General features: G+C 39.0%; 1 protein-coding gene across 6 annotated transcripts in view; it reads left to right on the plus strand.

Annotated features, from left to right (window-relative positions):
• NFIA (nuclear factor I A) overlaps positions 1-21485 on the plus strand; it is a gene marked incomplete at its 3' end in the record, with an annotated part of 352385 nt that overhangs the window by 2888 nt on the left and 328012 nt on the right. For 3 of the 6 annotated variants that reach the window (XM_081144017.1, XM_081144020.1, XM_081144018.1), the window contains exons 1-2: positions 2253-2674; positions 8070-8601. In XM_081144017.1, the coding sequence (XP_081000143.1) occupies positions 2648-2674; positions 8070-8601 (559 nt within the window). In that variant the 5' untranslated portion in view covers positions 2253-2647. Of the gene's footprint in view, positions 1-2149; positions 2675-8069; positions 8602-21485 lie in introns of those variants that run through there. The other 3 variants (XM_081144016.1, XM_081144015.1, XM_081144019.1) reach the window with 2 other exon arrangements.

A 21485-nucleotide genomic window follows, 5' to 3' on the forward strand; every position in this document is an offset into this window, starting at 1 on the left:
TGCCTAGAGGGCGCAAACAATCATCCCATATCCAAAAGTCTTACGAAGGGCGCCAAAAGTTACTTAAGATAATATTGCTAACCGCAGAAAGCTGGAAATCGCGGGCACATCCACTGCTGCAACAAAAGAAGTTTTTAAAGTAGAAATATCAGCATTAAATTACTTTTCCCCATTCTTTTTTCAACCAGGGCGATGTGCCAGGTTTTTTCCCCTTCTTTTTCTTGAGATTCAATTAAAAATAAGAATCTTTGCTATTTTGGAAGGAGGCAGATGTAAAGTCTATCTTTTAATACACCCAAAGAAAGATTTTAATCTGCTCTGGAAGACAGCTTCCCAAGAGCACACACTTGAACAATAACTTCTCACTGTGCCTCAGTTACATGTTGGGACTGTCAGCCAGAAACGTCTATCGAGGAAACTTGGAGCGCGTTGAAGTTATAGATCCCAGCAAAGGTTTCCTGGCCAGGGATTTTGTCTCTGTAACTCGACTTAGCTTTTAGGACATTTTCCCCCACTGAAATCCAAGAGGAACCAAGGAAAAGCAGTTGTTTAGTTTGGAAAAATGGGACTCTCTCATTAAAAGTTTAAGTCATTATTTCCCCTCACCTCTTAATAAATAATCTGAGAGCCGTCCAAGGATATTTAGAATCGGAGTGTGAAAATGCTCTCTTGAGCATTCAGGAATTATTTTAGCAATAAAGTAACTAGAGAACAAGCATACAATAATTTAGACAAGTGCAGAATATTTCAGAGGACTTTATTTTGCTTTCCCCAGTACCATTTTTGTGGCCCCATACTTTAAAAAAAAGGGGAGGAAGTCTGAATGTGAGTGGCCTTTAACACCTCACCTGCCCCCCACCTGCAGAGTGGACATTCCTACAGTGAATTTCCTCTTTTCAGAGGCTAAGCTATGTAACCTCTACCAAGGTGTAGATTCCCCTGTCTGTGTGCCAGTGTCTTTCAACGTGATACACTCGTCTTTCCTTTTGGAATTTTGCGAAGGATTAGCAAATGCAGCAGGCTGCAAACGGGTGTGAGAGAGATGTGGAGAAAGAAATGGGATGGGGGTTTGGATGAAGGAGGTATACTTTTTTTTTTTCCAAGCAGGGAGGAGAGCCTAGAGGGAAAATATGAGTTTAAAAAAAAAACTGGAAAAGCAAGCTTATTGGCAACTTGCCAAACCCTAAAAACCACCCCCCTTTTCTGCCAAAACAATACTTTAGCAAACCTAAAATAATTGCAGGAAGCTCTTTTCCATTTTAAGAACTATTACCTGGGGGAGGAAAAAAAGGGGATTCTTAAAAGGCACCCTTCCAGAGGTGTCCCTGGCACATGGACGGTAATGATAGCCTGTGTCCAGTTCTGGGCACGCGTTTGTGGACCAGAATACCTCTTCCCGAAGGGGACATCCCTTTAACGTTGTTGTTGTTTTTTTTTTTTCCTAAAAAGAAAAAGATGTCACAGCTAAACCACTGCTGTTTCCGAACGTGATAGAACTTTTTCTATGGCGCCTGTGTTCAAACCCACTTAGTTTCACAGTCCTGGGAGGGAGAACGCTCATTAATCTCCGCCTCCCTTTCTCCAGACAGCCCCCACCCCCCAAATCCGGTGAATCTTCCGTGTGAAAATTTTCTCCACCACCCCCGCTCCCGAATGCCGTCGGACTGAAGCGGCACAAAGTTTGCAGGATTTTGTGCATAATTATCCCAGCCGACGATCTATTCCCACAGAAAGCTTCGTCGGAGAGATTACAATGCTTTTGAGCCGTACCGCATTTCAGAGGGGCAAAAAAGTTACCTAGGAGGTCCGATTAAAAAAAAAAAAAAATTTGCATACATGCAAATTGGCCCCCAGGCCTTGTCCCGGGTTCTCCCGGTGCACACGCCGCGAACCCGGGGGTACCGGACCACCTGGCAAAGTTGCCAAAGTCCTCCCCCGAGGTCCGCGGAGGTCTGCGGCGGGAGCTGGGGGATGGGGCTGAGGAAAAGTAGTTTTGTTTGCTTAAGCACATCCTGTGGCAGCCTATAGCTGCCCGGGAGTACAGACTGTAACTGCTCCTCACTGCGTTACCCAGTAATGCGCTGAGCGGGGACGGAGGGGGGTGGGGTGGGGGGGCGGTGGGACGGGAGAGCCAGCGAGCCAGGCAGCGGGAGAGGGAGCGAGCTAGCGAGCGCGAGCGGCCGCGGAGGCTCGGACCGGGCTGGCCGCGCGGCGCCGCAGCCGCCCCCTCCCCCACGGTCCCCCCCGCCCCCGGCGGCGGCGCGAGCGGGCGGCGGCTGTGCGGTGCGGTGCAGAGCTGAGGCGGAGGCGGGCGCGCGGGCAGCTCACGGGCACCCGGCCGGGCGGGCGCGGGAGCGGGAAAGGGTGCGCTATGCCTTTAACGCCCGCGTACAGTAGGCATGTATAGTGGAGTGTAGGGAAACTCTAGGCGGGGTTAAAGTTCAGCTCATGGAGCGGCAATAGCGCTGGCTGGCTGCAGTTGAGCCGAGTTGGAAATGTGAACGCAAGAAGCAGGCTTGATTTTTTTTCTCCCCCCCTTCTCTCTCTCTCTCCTCCTCTCTCCCTCTTTCTCCTTTCTCACCCGCACTCACGCACACCTCCAAACCGCACACCCAGACGCACACGCACACCCCACCGCCCGGCAGTTATGTATTCTCCGCTCTGTCTCACCCAGGTAAGCAGCTGTTTGGATGCGGAGGGGTTGGGGGTGCCCGGGTGGCGGGAGCCGAGCAGGGGCTGGGCAGGGGGTGCCGGGGTCCGTCGCGCCGGCCGGGCCCGGGGCATGTGTCTTGGTGTGTGCCGTGTCTGTGTGCGCGTGTGCTCGTGGGGGGGAGGGGGAAAGAAATACAGCTTTAAGAAAGTAACTTTGTTTCCATGCGGGTGCATTCCTCTTGCACGGCCATTTGTGTGGGCACATGGCTAATGGCGCCCTCTTATTAATGCGTTAATTAATATCGGGGCGATGGACTGCGGAACGGCGGTGTTTTCGGACGCTCCGCACGTGTTTCAGCGGGTTGCAGACCATGACACGCTGAAATCTGGACTCAGCGTTTCTGCAGCCGGGAGGCCGGCTCCTGTAGTTCCGCGACGCCCGGGGAGGGGGCCGCCGACGGCGCCCACCGCACACCCCGCACGCTCCGGGCAACGGGAACCTCCGAGTGCGGGAGAACTCGGGTCTCTGCGCCCACGGCCCGTTCCCGGAGCCCGCGCCGCAGCAGCCTCCCCAAACTCTTACTTTTGTTTATTGTTTGTCAGCCTTTGGGGTCCAGTCGCGGGAGGGACGCGGGCCGGCGGCCCCGGCCCCGGCCGGGACAGCGCCCCTCGGACGCGGGCGGGCGGCGGCGAGCCGGCCCCAGGGCTCCGCGGAGCCGGGCTGCGTGGACGCGCGTCCCTCGCGCCGGCCGGGTGGAGCCTGCGTCCTAGTCGCTCGGCTCCCGTTTGCTTTCCCGAGTGAAAGTTTCGGTGCCAGGACGAGCCCACGCTGCGCAGCGCGGCGTGCGGCGGAGGCCGCGGGCCGCGGGCCGGGTGGCGCCGGGCGGAATTGGGCTCCCGGCCGCGAGCCCGAGCGGCGGCCCGGGCCAGACGCAGCTCCCCCCGCCGCCGCCTCCCGCCACTGCCACCGCCGCAGCCGCCGGCGCGCGACTCTGTACGCTCCGCGCGCAGGACAGGGGCAACTTTTTTCTCCGACTTAACTCGGAGCGTGGGTTTTTCTCGCCCCGCCGCCCCTCCTTTCCATGCCCTTCCTTTCCACCTCTCTCTTGTCTGCACCACCCCCAGGCAAAATATTGCTACTTCATGGCTCCAAATCTGGTCCCTTTTGAATATATTATTTATTTTCTTTGACTAAAAGGCATGAAGTCAAAAGTGATTTTGTGGTTAAAAAAAGGAAAGAAAGAAAAAAGAAAAAAGTGTGAGCCTTCATACTGTTTTGGTACATTGCAATCAGACCATTAATCACTTACATGAAGTTGTATGCTTCATATAAAATGTTTATTCACCACTCCCTTAAAAAAAACCTGCTACCACCTCTTGCCTTCATTTTGCAGGAGATAACGGATTAACCAGAATACTTTCTGGAAGGTTAAAAAGTATCAGTAGTTTTTTCTCTCCTCTCTAGATTCTGGATTTATTTCTCACATGACATCTCTTCGTATTGCAGTATCTAACAGTAAAAATACCGGCTATTTGATCTCAGAAGACTCTTAAATGCATCTTTTATGTTGAAGTGGTCTGTTTGGGATTTAGGCCTAGCATTAATAATGGACAGCAGTTGCTTTTAGTTATTGTAAAAGTTTTTTTTTTTTAATTTTTCCCTAACAAACTTCCAAAGTTCCTATTTTAGTAACTTGTGGAAGTATGGAATGAAACTTTTCCAACCACTCTGGCAAGGTTCACAATTGCATATGGATAAGATGCAAAGTGTAAGATAATTTGAATGAGTTACGACTACAGTGAAAATGCTGAGATTCAAAGACTGAAGTTCTAGCTGGCAAAAGTTTGCAACACATAGGACTTGTAGTTAATACCAGTGTGCTGCAGTAGTAGGATACATTAGCGTTTTCTCAAGTGAGCTCTCAAAAGATAAATTCATATTTTGGGGTGGTGCATATAGGAGGATACCTGTGTAACCGTGTAGGCCCAGGGCATAGTTAGGTATTTAACAAAGTTGAATTTTCTTGGTTTATGAACTATTATCACATTAAGAAAGTTGTTGTTTTTTCTTTAAACATATTTGGCAGTGTGATTGATACATTCACTAGGCCTTCTCCTGGAAACACCACTAAGAAAGACTGACTTAGTGTATCAGTAAGAAAATATACACTAAATAGCGAATGAGGGCCATATATTTGATGATTTCTTCTTTTAAAAATTGATTTACAATTTATTTAACTTGCTGGAATATTTATAGAGCTTTAGAGTCAGTTTTTAAAAAGAAAAACTTAGGTAGCTTATTGGTCATTAAAGAAAGTCAGTAAGCACAGTGATAAAAGTACTCTAAATGAAAGAATAAACTCCGTATACATGTATGCAATTTTTAAAAACTTTATCAGAAGAATGCCAGACATCTTATTTTAATATATAAGCATATCATAAGCAAATCATGTACCTGGCCACAGAATGATAACAGTAGAAATTTATAGGTGAACCTTTGAGAAGTAGTCCCAGAAATACCAGCATTCAGTGGTTCTTAAACTTGGCTTACTTACAAACTGATCAACGTTTAAGGTGCTGATTCAAAGTCATATGGCTTTGGAAACAGGTTTTCAGGTTTGTTTTTATTGGTGGCCTGTAACTTTCTCACTGAGTACATATGTAAAACATTCTTTGTTTTCTCTTGACTATTTTGAAACATTACATAACTTACGGCTATATGTGCAGCAACATGACTTGTAAAGGCATACTATTTTTTTTTTTTTTTAACTAATGAGTGCTATACCTGGACATTTCCTACAAGTTAATGATTTGCTTTAGTTCTGATGTTCTGGAATATTTCTAATTGTTGAGAAAGATAACTAGCACTTTAATTGTGCATGTGAGTAAAGTTATATAAAATATTGTTCACTTTTATTGGCACATTCTTAAAACCTATGGGGAGTAATAAGTTGTAAATACTTTTGATGCAAAAATGGGGACCTAGATTATTCTTAATGATTAGTTGACATAGTTGGCCTCATTTAAGGATTTTTATGATGGGATATATGGGCATTTGGTTGGCAGGTAAACAAAATCCTCTTGAACACGAATGAACGCAGTCGCAGTTCTCCGAGAAGCATATTGGGAGTATCTTCGAGCACTTAAATCCCATATTAGAATGTTTATTTAAAATGTTTATTATTAATAAAGCTTTTTAATAAGACAATGTTTTAACATAAATATGAATTGTTTTTGGAGCTATGTTATTCTTTGCATTATAAAATGGGGCTGAGACTTTAAAATCAAATCTTCCTTTTGGTGAAAGCTCACTTTGTAGTTAGGTAGACTCCAGGAGCTCTTTGCATAATGCCATACAGCCTTGGTCCCTAGCATGTCCTGTGTATATAATAAAATCAGTCAATGTGAAGGACTGTTTCAAACCCCAAATTTATGTATTTTAGAGCATATCAAGGATGAGCTCAGAATTTAACAATGTTTAAATGCTTTGCGTTGTGGCATGTACCTTATTAGATAAACTGTGACTTGAAAATTTCCCCCCCATCCCATTTCTGTCTTCGATAGTGTGGCAATAAGAAAGATTTTTTAAACATCAGAAATTTAAAAATGCCAGTGGTTTTTGGTAAAGGATAATATAATTCTTGTATTTTTCTCTATTCCCTCTTCACTTAAAGAATGCTCACATGTTATAAAAGCTGACTTCTTAGGTTCTTTTATTGAAAAAGAGCAGCTTTCAAGGCTAAACTTGAAATACAGAGCCTGAATTTGTTCAGAGAGGAAAAAAAGAAGTGTCATTTATTGAAATGATTTATTATGTATTATATTAATATATACTTTTCAAAACAACAATGATATGTAGTGTTTATATGATTGATTATAATTTATAATATTTTAACAGACTTCATTGTTAAAATATTTTACCAATTTTAACCACTCAGTTTACATTTGAACATTTAAAAATTTAATAATTGCTTTAATAGTAATAATATTTTGGATACTACAGTTCCTTTTGTCTCCAAAGTATATATTTAGATGGATATTACAAACTGAAAAAGAATGCATTTTATAATAATATTTGTCTATCGTACACCCTTTTAAAAAAGTCACCAAGTATCTCTTTGATTTTCTTATTTTCATTTATCTGAAAGTAAATAATTTATCTTTTTGGGGGGTTGTACGGCGGAGAAAAGTTATGTAAGATTAGTGTGGGTTGGTTAATCAAAAGTTAGATGTACTGAGAAAGCTTTGTAGAGGTTACTGTTTAATTTTTCTTTAATTTTATTTTTATATTTACTAAGAAAATGTCAAGTAAAAAAAAAAATCAAACATCTTCAGTAAAACAGTAAGAAAAATTTAAATATTTTAAATTTAATTTAATTTTCAAATTTCTTGAATTTTAAGAGGCATCCATGAGGGTTTTTCTGGAGTCTCGTAAACATTGAATATACCAGGTTCTCCTTTTTCCTATGAGAAAAAAGCCTGAAATATTATTTTCAAAAGTTAAATAATTATTCTGTTTCTTCGGGATGATCATTACTGAAGGCATTTCACAATCCTATCAGTAAATTAAATGTATTTCATTGCAACACTGTTGTCACAATGACGCATTCTGTTTACTATCTGGAATGTATGCTTTCCTTTGTTTTTTTCACTTTTCCCTCCCTTTTTGTTTCATTCCCATAGTATCCGTAATTATGTCTTGGATATAGATCTTTTATTTTAGTCTGATGATATGAGATTCATCTCTTCTTTTGATTATGGTCCCTGCCATATTTTTCTAAGTTTTTGACTAAAAATATTTATGTGCAACTCTATTACTTAAAAATAATTAAGATGTTACCAGAATGACTAAGAAACAGATCAGAGTCTGCATGCAGTGTTTTTAGAGGAAAAGTCTTTATTTTCATTGATCTCGGAGACGATTTTTGCTCCTCGACTTCCATAAACATTGACTGGCATCTAAATGTTTAGGATTTGCCAACCTGGCGGCCGAACCCTGGCTGTACTACAAGTAGTGAGGTCAAGGCTGGAGCAAAATTAGATATGCCTTCCTTGAAATAGGGTTAAGATTATATATTGTTATAAGCATTTTGATAAACTTTACTTACTACTATCTAAAGGGTTTGCAACTAAGGCTGGACCATAGAACCTGGGACACTTTGGTGATTATAACAAAACATTTAAAAAAATTTTTAGCAATTTTCTTCTTCGATGTTGTGAGAAATGATACTGGCTGTTTTCTTTTCTCCCTTCTCCGACTTCCCATAGGGATTCTATATGTGATTTTGGTAATGTAATCCTTGCATCAAATTTCAAGTGAAATAAGGATTTTTTTTTTTTTGAAGGCGACCATCTGAAAAAAAGTTTTCTTTCTGTTTTCAGCATAGTCACATTTTTGTTTTTATTCATTTTCCTAGGATGAATTTCATCCTTTCATCGAAGCACTTCTGCCCCACGTCCGAGCCTTCGCCTACACATGGTTCAACCTGCAGGCCCGAAAACGAAAATACTTCAAAAAACATGAAAAGCGTATGTCAAAAGAAGAAGAGAGAGCCGTGAAGGATGAGTTGCTAAGTGAAAAACCAGAGGTCAAGCAGAAGTGGGCATCTCGACTTCTGGCCAAGCTACGGAAAGATATCCGACCTGAGTACCGAGAGGATTTTGTGCTCACAGTTACAGGGAAAAAGCCTCCATGTTGTGTTCTTTCCAACCCAGACCAGAAAGGCAAGATGCGAAGAATTGACTGCCTGCGCCAGGCAGATAAAGTCTGGAGGTTGGACCTGGTTATGGTGATTTTATTTAAAGGTATTCCGCTCGAAAGTACTGATGGCGAGCGCCTTGTAAAGTCCCCGCAGTGCTCGAATCCAGGGCTCTGTGTCCAGCCCCATCACATAGGGGTTTCTGTTAAGGAACTCGATTTATATTTGGCATACTTTGTGCATGCAGCAGGTAAGTGCGATGGTGAGAAGTTCTTCCACTTTCTTGTGTGTTGTTTCTTTCCTGATGACCTCTGTATGTGCTGGGCCATTCCTGAGCGCCCTAGTTTTGCAGGCCATGTGCATATAGACAGTGCGGTTTCAAACGTGAGCCGAAGTCAGAACAGCCCCTGTGTCTGAGGGGCCACCTTCATTTAGATGGAAAAGCATCGCTTTGAGAGAATTCTCACTAAGTTGAGTTCTTTTGGCAAGTTAGTGTTATCAGAGGTGCTGGGCAGTCTGTTACGTGATATGTTTAAATCACATTTTTCGATGACGGGTTAGAGAAGCCTAATAAAAACTCTTGTAATAAAGGGTGTATTTTAACTGGCAAGTGATCTAGTTAAAGAGCATTTAGCTTGGTAGTGAGGCAATATTTTTCGTTGCTTTTCTTCTGGGAATGTTTTTAATCTTCTGGGGCCTCTTGAACCCCTTACTAATTAAGAAGAGGTTGGAGGTAAGATTATTATCAAATTGCTGATCACTTATGAGGGGAAAAAAGAATTACATTAATATGCAAACTTAGTAGCTTTGTATTTAGGAACTTTTAGTGTTTTCTAAGATAGCTAAGGGAAAAGGCAAACCGACTCTTGAAGTAATTGATGGAGAGGTTAACCTTACAAGTAAGCAACCTGTGTAGTGCATGAGCGCATTGAGAAATCCATATTGATAATCGGTTTAGTGAGTTGCTTTGATTCATAATAAAATTACTTATTGTTTCAGGGCTGTTTTCAAGGCGTGTTTTACCTGTGCATATTACAGCATTTAGAGTAGCATTCAGGATAAAACTATTGAGGATTGGATAAAATAAAGCATTTTTACTTTGTTCCTTTCATCTTGTTTTAGACAAAAGGCTCATTGTGTTATGTGAAAGCTCAGGTCTTGTGTAACTTGTTGACTTTTTATATGTACATATCAGTCTTGATAGATCACCTTCATGGCAGTTACTTGAGCCTGATGGAAGAAAGAAGGTTGTGGAATCCTACCAGTAGATTGTTTTGGGGTTCATATAATTACGTATTTTTTTTCCACAAAGGAGAGAGAAGATATTACCTGTAAAATCAACACTACTGTTTTGCAAAACGTTTTTAATTATAAAAATGTAAGCTGTTCTTTAAAGAAATCAGCTGAAATCGTACTCTCTATTATTTTTCTCAATATATGTTTTAGAAAGAGAACTTTTGTTATCCATCTGTCCTTATATGAGAAACTGGAGAAATTAACTTTGCAAGCATGTCACATCATCATTTGCATTCTGTTGGCAGGGGATAGATGAGTATTTTAGAAGATGTAATCTGTAAGTGTTTCAAATATTTGGGTTTCTGAAAATGTATACTTAATTATAAGAAGTGCCTGTTGGTTTAGTCAGTTTTGGATGGGGAAAATGAAAAGGCGACACCTCTCAAATGACCTCTAAATAGGAAAAGTAATCCTTTCTTAACCCCTATTCCATGCTATTGTTGTTACTTTGTTTCGTATGTTGAAAACGCAAAGTTAAAATTTTTAAAAATTTTTTTACATATATAAGTCGACTTTCTGGTAGGGAAAGGCAAGGTGCAAAAAAAGTATGGGTGTTCTAAGTGCTTCCAGGGAGCACTCTTTAAAATATTGTGTTTAATCTTTTCCATATTTAGAAAGTAATTTATAAATCATAATAACTGCTCTAATTGAGAGTGCCAACAGGTGATGCACATCATGGTGTGTCATGTACTTCCTTACAAGGCAGTATCAAAATGAAATACCTGTTACGTTTTTATCGGTGTGAGCAGCATCTGTTCTAAGTTTTAGACTTAAACATTTCCCTTAGATTTAAGAGATGCAGCCTTTCCAGCTATTGCCATTACATGCATTCTCTTTTGTTGTCTATGTTGTTTCTTGTGCTGTTGCTCCAAGTCCTTGAGCTGACAGTTGCTAGTTGTTTCAGTACCTGAGGGGCAATGTTGGTAAAATGATGTGTAGAGGGTTGCTTAGCAGAGTTAGCATCCTTATTGCTTATGAAAGATTTATTGACAGCAACATGGATCAGACTACCTTTCGGTTTGGTTTTCCTGCTGTATCCCAGAATCCCTTGTTAGGCCTGAACGCCAGCCAAGTGCTAGGCCATTGGTTTTACCGGAGCGCAGTAATGGCTGCTGCTCTGCGCGCCACAGGATGATTGCAAAAGAAAATATTAGGGGCCTTTTGCTGAAAAGATTTCAAATTTGATTTTAGAGATTTTAGAGACCTGTTATTTGTGGAAGGAAGCTGCCAATACAAATATGAGGTAGACTGGTCAACTTACATACAACTGATTTGACAAGCATCTGTTATAATACTGAAGATTTGTAAACACTAAACAATGTTTCTACCTCCTTAAAAGTTTTGAGAACTTGCCAGTATTGGCAGGAGGCAGAGACTCTGAAACGTGCTTCAAGAAACATGCCAAAACCATTGTGGCCTTTTCACCTATAGTACTTCCCCCTCCCCCCCCTTAAAGTGTTATATATTGTTTTCTCCCCCAAAGTCTCCTTTTTTTCCTTAGATGGCCACAAAAATGAGGTGGTGTTTTTTTTTCTTTCTAAAAATGTGTACAATTATTGCTTTTTTCCTTGGCCTCTTCTTCGGTAGGAAGTTGAAATCTTAGAATACACATGTAAATGCTGGAAGCTAATTCAGAATCAATCATTTTTTAAAAAGCAGAGGTGATTTATTCTAAGACATATTGAGATGCTAAAATACAATACATAAATTACATTCCAATTTTTTTCTCTAAACCCAGTGGCATTCAAACTGTGTGAATTTTTGTGGCAGATAAACAGTAACAAGTATAATGAAATCGGAGTGATTCCAAATGCTTGAGAATTTCATCTTGTTAAAAGTATAAAAGAGTAAAATCATTTTATGCCCTTAGTTTGCTCTCTGTTTGAGTTGTCCTTCCCATGTATCATACGACAACTTGGAGATATTATGGTATTGTGGCAAATGGTATTCTTTGTGGGCGTGTAACAGTAAAGCTAATTTATGACCAGTCTTTACCAGATGATCTGTATCAGAATCTACAATATACCCGGCACGTGGCAAGGTCACAATTTAAGTTGTTAAGGTCATAACCTTAGCCACCAGGCATTTGACCTTTTAGATAAAGTTAACCTTTGTTCATTAGTAGGCACTCAACCGAGAACTTTCTGGAGAGTTTTTTTTTTTTTTTTTTTTAACTGCTTCTGTATAACTTCTGGTAATGTAATCAGATTCTAGGAAGATTTTCAGTTGAGTTAGTTAAATTTTGTAAGAGTATAGATTTTTAAGAACTCATCTCTTAGATAGAGGTAGACTGCTGTATCTAGGCCATAGAATGACAGCGTCACAATTTATTTTTCATAGTTATTACCTGCTGTGGGGTAAAATGAAAGCTCTGAGGCAGCTGTGTGGAGATGTTTAAAAACCAAAATTAAACAAATAAAATTATGTTTAATTCAACTTGGCCTGTGCTAGTTTTCGAGTGGCCTTGGGCCCAAATGCTAAATCACAATAAGTGTCTTCACTTTTTGCAGATGAGGAATTTCCTAAGATTAGAAGTATTTTTTAGTGGTCTTGAAATTTACTTTGAAAGATCAATAAATGACCAGAATTTGTCAGGTTATTGCTGTTATTGTTAATTAACCACTGACAGAAAAAATTGAATTTGCCCTAATGATAGCACGAGTACTTGGTTAAATTTTAAGATACAAAGTGAAGATTTTTGCATGGTGATGTTTTAGTTTATTAGTTACTGATTGCTTTCATGCTACCCCTGTTACTACATTTACTTAGCTTTGCTCGGACTAGGAATAGCAAAGGTCCCGTCACTCGCTGAGAGCTGTTGCAGCCTCGGAATTCTGGTACCTGTCCTGTAAACGTGTGCGGAAGTATTACTGATTACCATATCACCTGTACCATATTGTTCACTTAATTATGCTGGCATGAGTGCTCATTTTAAATTATTTACATTACTGCGAGTTTTGCTCTGATATGTCACATATTATTCCATTTCAACAGAGAGAGAGACTCCCATTTAGGTGCATTTTAGTTTTATTTTGGCTTCGTGATTGCCATTCCTTCATAGGGTAATAGAGAAAGCCGTGATATGCAGAAGACCAGATGGTCATGTTGACAGGTTGAGAATTCACTTCCTACTGCTTCAGAGCAGGTGTAAGATTAGGAGTGTCTGTGTATGAGCGTGTGTGTGCTTCGTGTGCATGTGTGTGCACACCCAGGCTGCACACAGAGTGTTGGTTAGAGCAGCGGGAATGATTTCTTTCCTTTTTTAAAATTTTTTTACGGAGCTGGTACTTTAAATACAGTGTATATGCATAAGATTATCAATGCATATAGAGTAATTATTGTAAAAAATTTTAAATGTTAGATTGTTACAGTTTATAATTTTATGCCAAATTAATTACAATACTTTCTTAATTTTTAGATAACTTGTCCACATTAGTTTATGGCAGTATTGCACATCTAAAATATATTCCATATATTCTGTTAGCAAGTATATGTGTATATGTGTTTAAGCTCAAGTCTAGGACTACACATTATGTGATTAAACTTCTTCAGTACCTTAACTCCCTGGTAGGAAGTTGTGCAGGTAGTTTCTGTGACTTATAATAATAAACTGTGTTGGGGAAAAATACAGTGATATTTAAAATTAACAGAGCAAATGCCACCCTATCTCAAATTCTAGCTCTAACCTTACACTAAATTCATGATAGATTTTTGTGGCTGACTGATCTAGTTATTGATATAGACACACAATTTCAGAAATTTCATTTATCTTTTTATTTGTCTTTCAAATCTTCAAAGGAGAGAGCACTAACAATCAACAAACTTGAGATAAATATGGCTTTTATATCCTTGAGTGTTTTCTGCGTAACTTGAGGATAGTAACAATATCCTTTATCTAGAATTTAGTAACAATATCCTTTATCTGGAACATAGTGAAAAAGATGGAAATTCAAAGCAGAGAATGTATAGGAATAACTTGTTCTGGATTAAAATCTATGAACGGAGGAGGTCAGCTCCTTTATGGCTAAGAGGTTCAAATGTTGGTAAGAAATTTCTCAATGCTGCTGGCTTGGATTTGCCTTGTCTTTTTTTCCACCCAGTGATGAATAGCATTAATTTAAACCTATTTAGGGCTAGTGTGGGAGAAACCACAGCCTTTGTTGTGGTCACTGCTGTACACAGTAGGACTGGGTGTTTCACTTGGTTGAGGCCTCAAGCTGCTTCCAGAAGACTCACAACAGGCTGTCGGCTTTTTAAAACTTGCACAGAAGCAACAATTCTAATTGCTCGCAAATGTTAATATAGATTATTGAAAACAATTTTGAGGGTTAGAATAGGAGGAAAAACACATAAAATACAGATTGAATGCAGTGAACGTGCTAAACACTGGTTTATTATAATTTCAGCAACAGTTTCTCCGTGGTTATTTAGAGGTTAGATCTTGCTTTTAAATATATTATAAATTGTACGTCCCTGGGAGGTGGGGTAAGGGGAAGGAAGAAGTCAGGTGGAGAAGGAAGGGAATGAATGAACTGGCACGCTTTGTTAAGAGAAACATAAAACCGTGAACTTAATCGCAAATGGAGATGCTCTAAAAAGTGTTTTGGTTTAAGTAATGACTGTAAGAGGATCCCGAGCAGCGAGATATCAAGAGGAGAATTTTATAATCCATCTCCCCACAATTTTTTGCATAGTTTGTTTCGGACTAAGGAGACTATTTGTGGCTTTAGGAGTTTCTGTGCAGATTTTTAGAATGAAAAGTTTCACAATTTTTTTTTTCTCTTTTTTTAGCATTTAGGGGTCCAGTTAGGGACACTGCGGCCCACATAAACTTGAAAAAGGGGCTATTGAGATGTTTATTATTATTACCATTTTGCCTTTTAAGGTGACAACTTACACTGTTGTCAACTTTTTGGCTGTCTGCCACTAAGGCAACTGTAAGATACAAATTACTGATCCAAACTTCAGTGTCCCTGAACTTAACCAGAATTCTCTAGCTGCTGCAAAGGCAAATATGAGCTTCCCCCCTCCCCGGGTTTTCCCCAAATATTAGAAAACAGTGCTGTATATTTTATTGTGATAACTCCACAGTGTAAAAGTATATTTTATCTAATGAAATTTGTCCTTCCATTTTAGTGAAATAAACATGGCTTATGAGGCAAAGAAATAAACCCACAAATGACAAATTGCGGCAACTTTGTGGCAAAGGATCTTTTCGCTGTTCTTTTTGTGAAAAGAAGCTAAATAAGATAAAACTGAAGGAAAGAAGTTGATCTGTGTTATGTATTTTGGCGAGTGTTGGTCTTCTTTGACAAGTAAGATATTGATCATCCCAAACCCAGAAATGATCAGGGTGATCAGAATTACTGGAGACTGAAGTGGAACAGCTTAGTTTTTGCAAACTTCAAACTTCTCTTTGTGTCTTTTACATACCTTCCTTATGGTAGATATTTTGGACCTTGATCAACTGAGAGATGGACAGAAAGAAGGAAGGCAAATAACTTTTATTGAGTATCTTTTATGGCAAACACTGTACTACATTTTGCCCTACACTGTAGTTTTTGTTTCTTTCCTCTGCTTTAAAAAAAAACTGCATAGCAATATTGTGAATAAGTAATACATTCTCCATTTGTACAGAAGAAAAAAAAGTCCCAACACTGTGGCTAAGTCAACTGTGCAGAGCAGAATTAAAGTCGGTCCTTCTGATTCCAAATCCTTTGCTTCAAAAATAAAATTCAGATCTGTTCTACATCCCTCTTTCTACCCTATTGTCTGGGGTTGGCTGTCATTTAAATGGTGTTACACACCTACCTTGAGTCAAAGGGGAAATAAAAAGTCAAACTCCAAACCCTTCCCACGGAGACAGTTTACTGCGGAGTTCAGTTCTTAGTCACAGATTGAGACTGCACTTGGTTAGGACAGGGAGAAATAGTCTTGGGCTTGTCCGTGTTGGGTTAAAAGGTCTAGAATGACTTTGTTCTTTTTTGTTTTTTAGGAAGTTGAAGTTAGTGAATAGAGCATTATGAAATAGGTATAAGATTTTCTAAAACATTTTTTTGGTGGAAAAAAGTTAGATGAATTGGTTCTAGACGCTTTGGAAAGCCATTGAAAATTAAAGCAAGCATTATTTTAAAAACCAGAGTTGCATGTAGTATTTTGCTAGGTAGGTTTTTTAAACATATTTTCTTACATGCATGAGATATATATTTAGAACTTCCCTTAATGATTAGTTTAAAAAATATAAAATTTGCTCCACAAAGATCCTTTGATAATGGCCTTGTGTATAATTACTTAAAAGAAAGCAAAAATGGAGCTTTTTTTAGTTAAAAATATTTAAAATAGAAAGGAGAAAAATTGAAAATAGGGATAAGCTTTATCTTACTGCCCTTAAATGATTTATTGATGGATTTATTTAATGCCCTTAGATTCCTTTCTTTAAACTTAGGCAAGATTATTCTTAATGACTTTAGTGCAAAAACTCAAAGCCTCACTTAACATGAATTTTATATTTGTAAATAGAAAAAAAAATGACCAGCAAAATATAATTTATACTACATTGATTTTTCTACATATTCTTTTAGGGTTTTTTTTTTTTTTTTTTTAAAGTAAGCTGCTAAACTGGAACTTACATTGAATAAAATGGAAATGTAACTTTCTTTTTAAGAAATGCTAATAAGTCTTAGCGTTAGGGTTGTTGAGGATCAGTTATGCCGGAAGTGGAAAATTTAGGTGTGTGAGTAAAAGTGAATAAATTGGAAACAAAAGAGGATTAGAGTTAAAAAACAAGACTCATACCCATTGTCCTTTCCACCCCATTCCGTACCGCCTGCTTTATGTCTCTGGCGTGTATGGTGCTGCCAAATTCTGTGCTTTTTCAGACATAAACAGTTTTCAGAGCATATATATTTATATAAATATGTTAATGGCTATTTTTGAAATACTCTATGGGTTAAAAAAGTGAGATGAAATAAAAGTAACAAACATTTAAAAAGTGAACACTATTTAAAATTTTGTATGTATTCCTGTGTGGCATCTGCCATTGTCAGATGCCACACAGGAATACATTGTTGTCTTTATTGCTATGGTTTGGGCGATTTTATTTCCTTCTGTAGGTTTGCCAGCCCGTGATTTGGTAGTGCAGCACGTTCATGCTGTTGGGGAAGATGTATCTGTGGTGAGTCATATAGCTTGATCTGAGTGGTAATTTTTTGGTAGGGAAAGGTATTTATTAATTTCTATTATCCAATAGAAACTGTGGTGCTACAGTATCAATTTCATTTAATTATAAAAATCAGGGACACATTACTTAGTATGGGAAACTAAGGACTATCTCTTCTGTCTTTGGTGCCTGCCTCTTCCCTCTTTCCCTATTGGAAGCATTTAGAATACTGTGTATTTTAATCTTAAAGGGATTAGCTATCTACTTTTAAGCTTCTACATAAAGTGAATATTGTACATACAGGATCCCATCATTGTCACTTTCAAATATTCCATTTTCAAAGAAGCTGACATAACAAGTTCTTAGGTTGACAAATTCTCATCAACTTCTGTGAAAATTTTGGCTGCAGAATGAGGAAAGTCAACGGAGGGCCATAGACAGATGGATTTCAGTGTTGGGATGACATCAAGCCCTTCGTCGTGGCATTTTTAAGCGTTACAAATGAATGAGGAATGGAGATGCTTAAAGAGCTTACTATAGAATGAATAATTAAGATATTGTGTATGGGCATGCAAATCTTCATAGCATGCACATACACAATAAACAGAACTGTATGGGCTCGGATGTAGTAGCAAATTAGCAATGAATATTATAAATATCTTTCATATGGAGTAAAACTCATAAATAATATTAGATATTAAAAATATTGATGATGGAAAAGTATGCATACCTGAGAAAATATTTTTAGCATTAAGTAATTGGAAGTTAAAGATAAGTGAGGCAAGGATTCTGGATAAGAATTTGGCAAAAGCTTGTCGCATCTTTGTATGACTGTGGCAGGATTTCTGCATGGATGTATATTATATAAACATTACTATGTTACTAAAGTTTCTGTTTGATTCATTTAGTTAGCTTTTTCTTCGCTTCTTTTAAATGTTAGAGGTTCTCTTTTGGAGAGCAGTTTCAAGTAACTTCTGAGAATGAAGTCTTTGTAACTCGATGCTGTTTAACAGCATAACTATTGTTGTATGTTCCTGTCAGCAGAAGATAGTCTTTGCAATACTTTTATTGTATGGCCTCTTAATATGTGACAACGACTTTTTTAAAGAATTATTTTTCCTTTTAAATGTACTTTTTGAAGCCCCCCCCCCCCCCAAGCTAATCAAGAATTACAGGGGTGTTTTAAGAATATTCACATGAATTTTCATTATTTTCTAGGCTTGTTCACTGTAGAGAAAAAGAAGTCTCATTTATAAAACAAGTTCTGGGATTTGTGTATTTTAGATTTTCTGTAAAAGGAAGGGGGAATAGAGAGTAACAGAAAAGTGCCATCTCATTGAGCCCAGGATATATACAGTTCTTTGGAAAATGAGGATATTGCGATCTGAAATGTTAGGGTGGAAGAACTAATTGTTCTAAAGATATTTGCCCCTCATTTCAGAAAAGACGGCAAACATGCAAAATGGATAAATGTAATCCTTTGTACTTTTACCACCTACATTTTTAAACTACAGTGACTCTGGTTTCTCTAGAAAGGTCAGAGGTTTCAGACAGAAAGCTTTGTAATTCTTCAAAGGGAGACATTTTCAATTTTGCTATATAAAGACTGATTATACATAACTTTTGACTTTATTTGCAATTCAGCCTCGGAGGTGCTGGAGTGGCAGGGATTCTGAATAAGCCGTGAGACGCGTCATGAGGTAGCAGAATTGGAGGGAAACAGATAGATTGGAGAGAAACATAGATCCACATTTAGAGATGCTCATTTTTGACCTTTCCTATCAATCACTGTGTTTAAAAGTGAGGACAGAGCAGCTGTGAGAGTGCGTTTGGCTGTGTCCTATTACAAGCTCTTTAAACACTTGGGCCGACTCAAGGAGTTTACATATTCGGGTGCTATTTCTTAGGATTGGCTTTGTTGGTTCTCTAAATTGTATCTATGAGTTTCTTTGGTTATATGTGGGTTTCTTTGTTTCTATTTTGTTTTTCTTTTGGACTTCTCCAAGTTTCGGAAAACTTTTCAAGTTGGGTGGTGGGGCGTGTAGAGATCCTAGATGGCTTTTGTTGTGGGCTACTCCTGTTTTTCAGGAAACAGAGGTTCAGAGAGTGTTAGTAATTCACTCAGGGCCATGCCAACAGTAAGTGGCAAAGCCAGGCTTAAAGCCAGATCCGTCAGACTTCAGACCTGTGTTGCTAACTTCTGTAACATTCAAATTGGCTTTCTTATCCATTATTTTATTAACTCTTCATATAAACCTTAAATTTTAGGTAGGGGAGCTTTTACAGTTGCTCTTATGTAGGTGAGGAAACCATCAAAGAAGCTGAGTAATATGTCCAGGGTCCAGGGTACCAGTGGTTGGGGCTGGTAACTAGGTCAGACCCTTTTGTAGCCTGTTTTTACTCCCTAAGATGTTTCTCAAGGTATCAAACTCTCTAAGCTCCACCTCTGAATTTATGGGTGGGCTAAAAAGTGTTCTCTGGAAGTATGTAATAGTGCTGAATTCCTTTGTTTTCTCTGAAGCTTAAAAAGTAGTGAGAGCCCTGACCCGTGTGGCTCAGTTGGTTGGAGCATTGTCTTGTAAACCAAAAGGTTGCAGGTTCAATTCCCGGTCAGGGCACATACCTAGGTTGCTGGTTCGATCTCCAGTCAGGACACATGCGGGAGGCAACCTGTCGATATTTCACTCTCACAATGCTGTTTCTTTCTCTCTTTCTCTCTCTCTCTCTCTCTCTCTCTCTCTCTCTTTCTCTCTCCCTAAAATCAATAAAAGTAAGTCCTCAAGAATTGGGGGAAAAAAAGTAGTAAGAAACAGAGCTTTTTCTGGTTTGTTATTAGATTCAGAGTTTTGCACCTTGGGAGAAGCTTTCTTTTTACAGGTGAGGAAACTAAGAACACGACGTATCCCAAGAGCTCTAGAGACAGAAAATTCTTGCATAAATTGGAGAGCAGTTGTAGCCTGTTGTTATCGTTTGCATCAAGGTGGATGCTTTTTGTTTGGTATTGGCATAGAAGATCTATTTTGGTTGCCTTTATTGACAAATTCTACCCTGTCATTGGCAACTGAGCTCAGCAAACGTGTCTTGAGGACTTGCTCCCTACTAGGCGCTGTGTGCTAGGTGCCAGCTATACAAAACGAAAGAAAATACTGTGAAATGAGTTGATGCCATCTTAGATGTGACTTCCTCAGAAGTTAAGACATCACAGCTTTTGATGTTTTAGAATTAGGATTCTTCCAACCAATAGCCCGTATTAGGTTTTAAACATTTGCAGAACCAGTTGTTGATACTGTCTTTTTACTATACAGTTGGTCTATGTTGAGGAATTCTGTCATTTGATGATACTTTTCCTAGGTGTTAAATTTTTTGTTTTTTTTATGTCAAATATATCTGTGTGAATGGAAAGAAAATCCAAGCAGACACAGGACAAGGCACAGGTGGTTTCTGTTATCCGATAGCATGTTTTCTCTGAAGAAAGCTGGTGGGGCACAAAAAAAGTTCTGTCTTTTTAAAGAACATCTTTCTAATAATGCTGAAGTATAAAACAGAGTTACAGGAAAACGGAACAGCAGGAGAACGGGGGGTGAAAAACGGAGGGAGGGAAGGCCTCGGAGAGCAAGCCGTGGTGAATTCATTTGGCAGTTGGTAGTAGTTCCTAAAACGCAGTCAGGTCCCAGTAGTATAACCTAAATTCTCAGTTTTGCTCCATCTCCAGAGAAAGTTAGCAATCCTGAGACTTTTATACTGAAATGGATTTTAAATTGTCCGAGGTCTCAAGCTGCTTTGCCTTATTTTCTGTTGTTAAAAGAAAACAGATACGGATATGCATTCAGACAGAAAACATGGAAGGGGTCCTGCGTGTGTGAGGGGGTGTGTGCTTGTGTGTTAATGGGACAGGTGTGAGAGTCTTTGGGGAAAGTGTGTACAGATGGTGATGGGAAAGAGAAGAACTTTTGCATGTCTGATAAATGAAATACAAACAACAACAACAGCCTGGTGGTCGCAAACAGTGGATATTGGATTTTTTGTTGTTCTCTGTTATATCTGCTTGTTCTTTAATCTGAAAGCAAAGTCTCTTTCTCTAGCCATTAAATATGTGAGATTTTCTTTGTATAAAGAGTAAAAGAAATGATGTGTTCTGTAATTATTTTCAAAAGGCAGAAAATGTGTGTGTAACGTTGAGAATGGCATGGGATTGTCATAGAAACTCATCTGAACGCTGTAAATAAAAATGGCTGGGGATTAGTCACAGTGACATGTGGGACATCGTGAAACTCAAGACAGATTTCTTTGTTTTACAGTCAGTAAGAGAAGTGAGGCGAACTTGATCGAGTTCATGGGATGTTAGCAGTTCAGCTCCTCCAGGGAGAGCTATGTTGTCTTCAGATTAAATAAGCCACATGAATACAGATATCAGAATTCACCTGATGATTTTAGCAATATCAATATTTCCTTTATTTTAAGAGTGTATTATATACAAATAATGAAAGTTTGAAAAGTTTGGAAATCTCTCTCTTTTTGCTACTAATCTACCTCTTCTGTCCCCCCCCACCCACCACCATAACTTATTTTCTTATAATCTTGAATAGCTGTTTTACATATCTGGTCTTATTCTGTTTTCTTTAATCTCTCATTTTTTTCATTTGATAAGAAAAAATGGGAACATTAATAAACAGTGTTAA

This window comes from Miniopterus schreibersii (genome assembly GCF_964146895.1).
Source record: "Miniopterus schreibersii genome assembly, chromosome: 8".
In the NCBI taxonomy this organism is placed as follows: domain Eukaryota; kingdom Metazoa; phylum Chordata; class Mammalia; order Chiroptera; family Miniopteridae; genus Miniopterus; species Miniopterus schreibersii.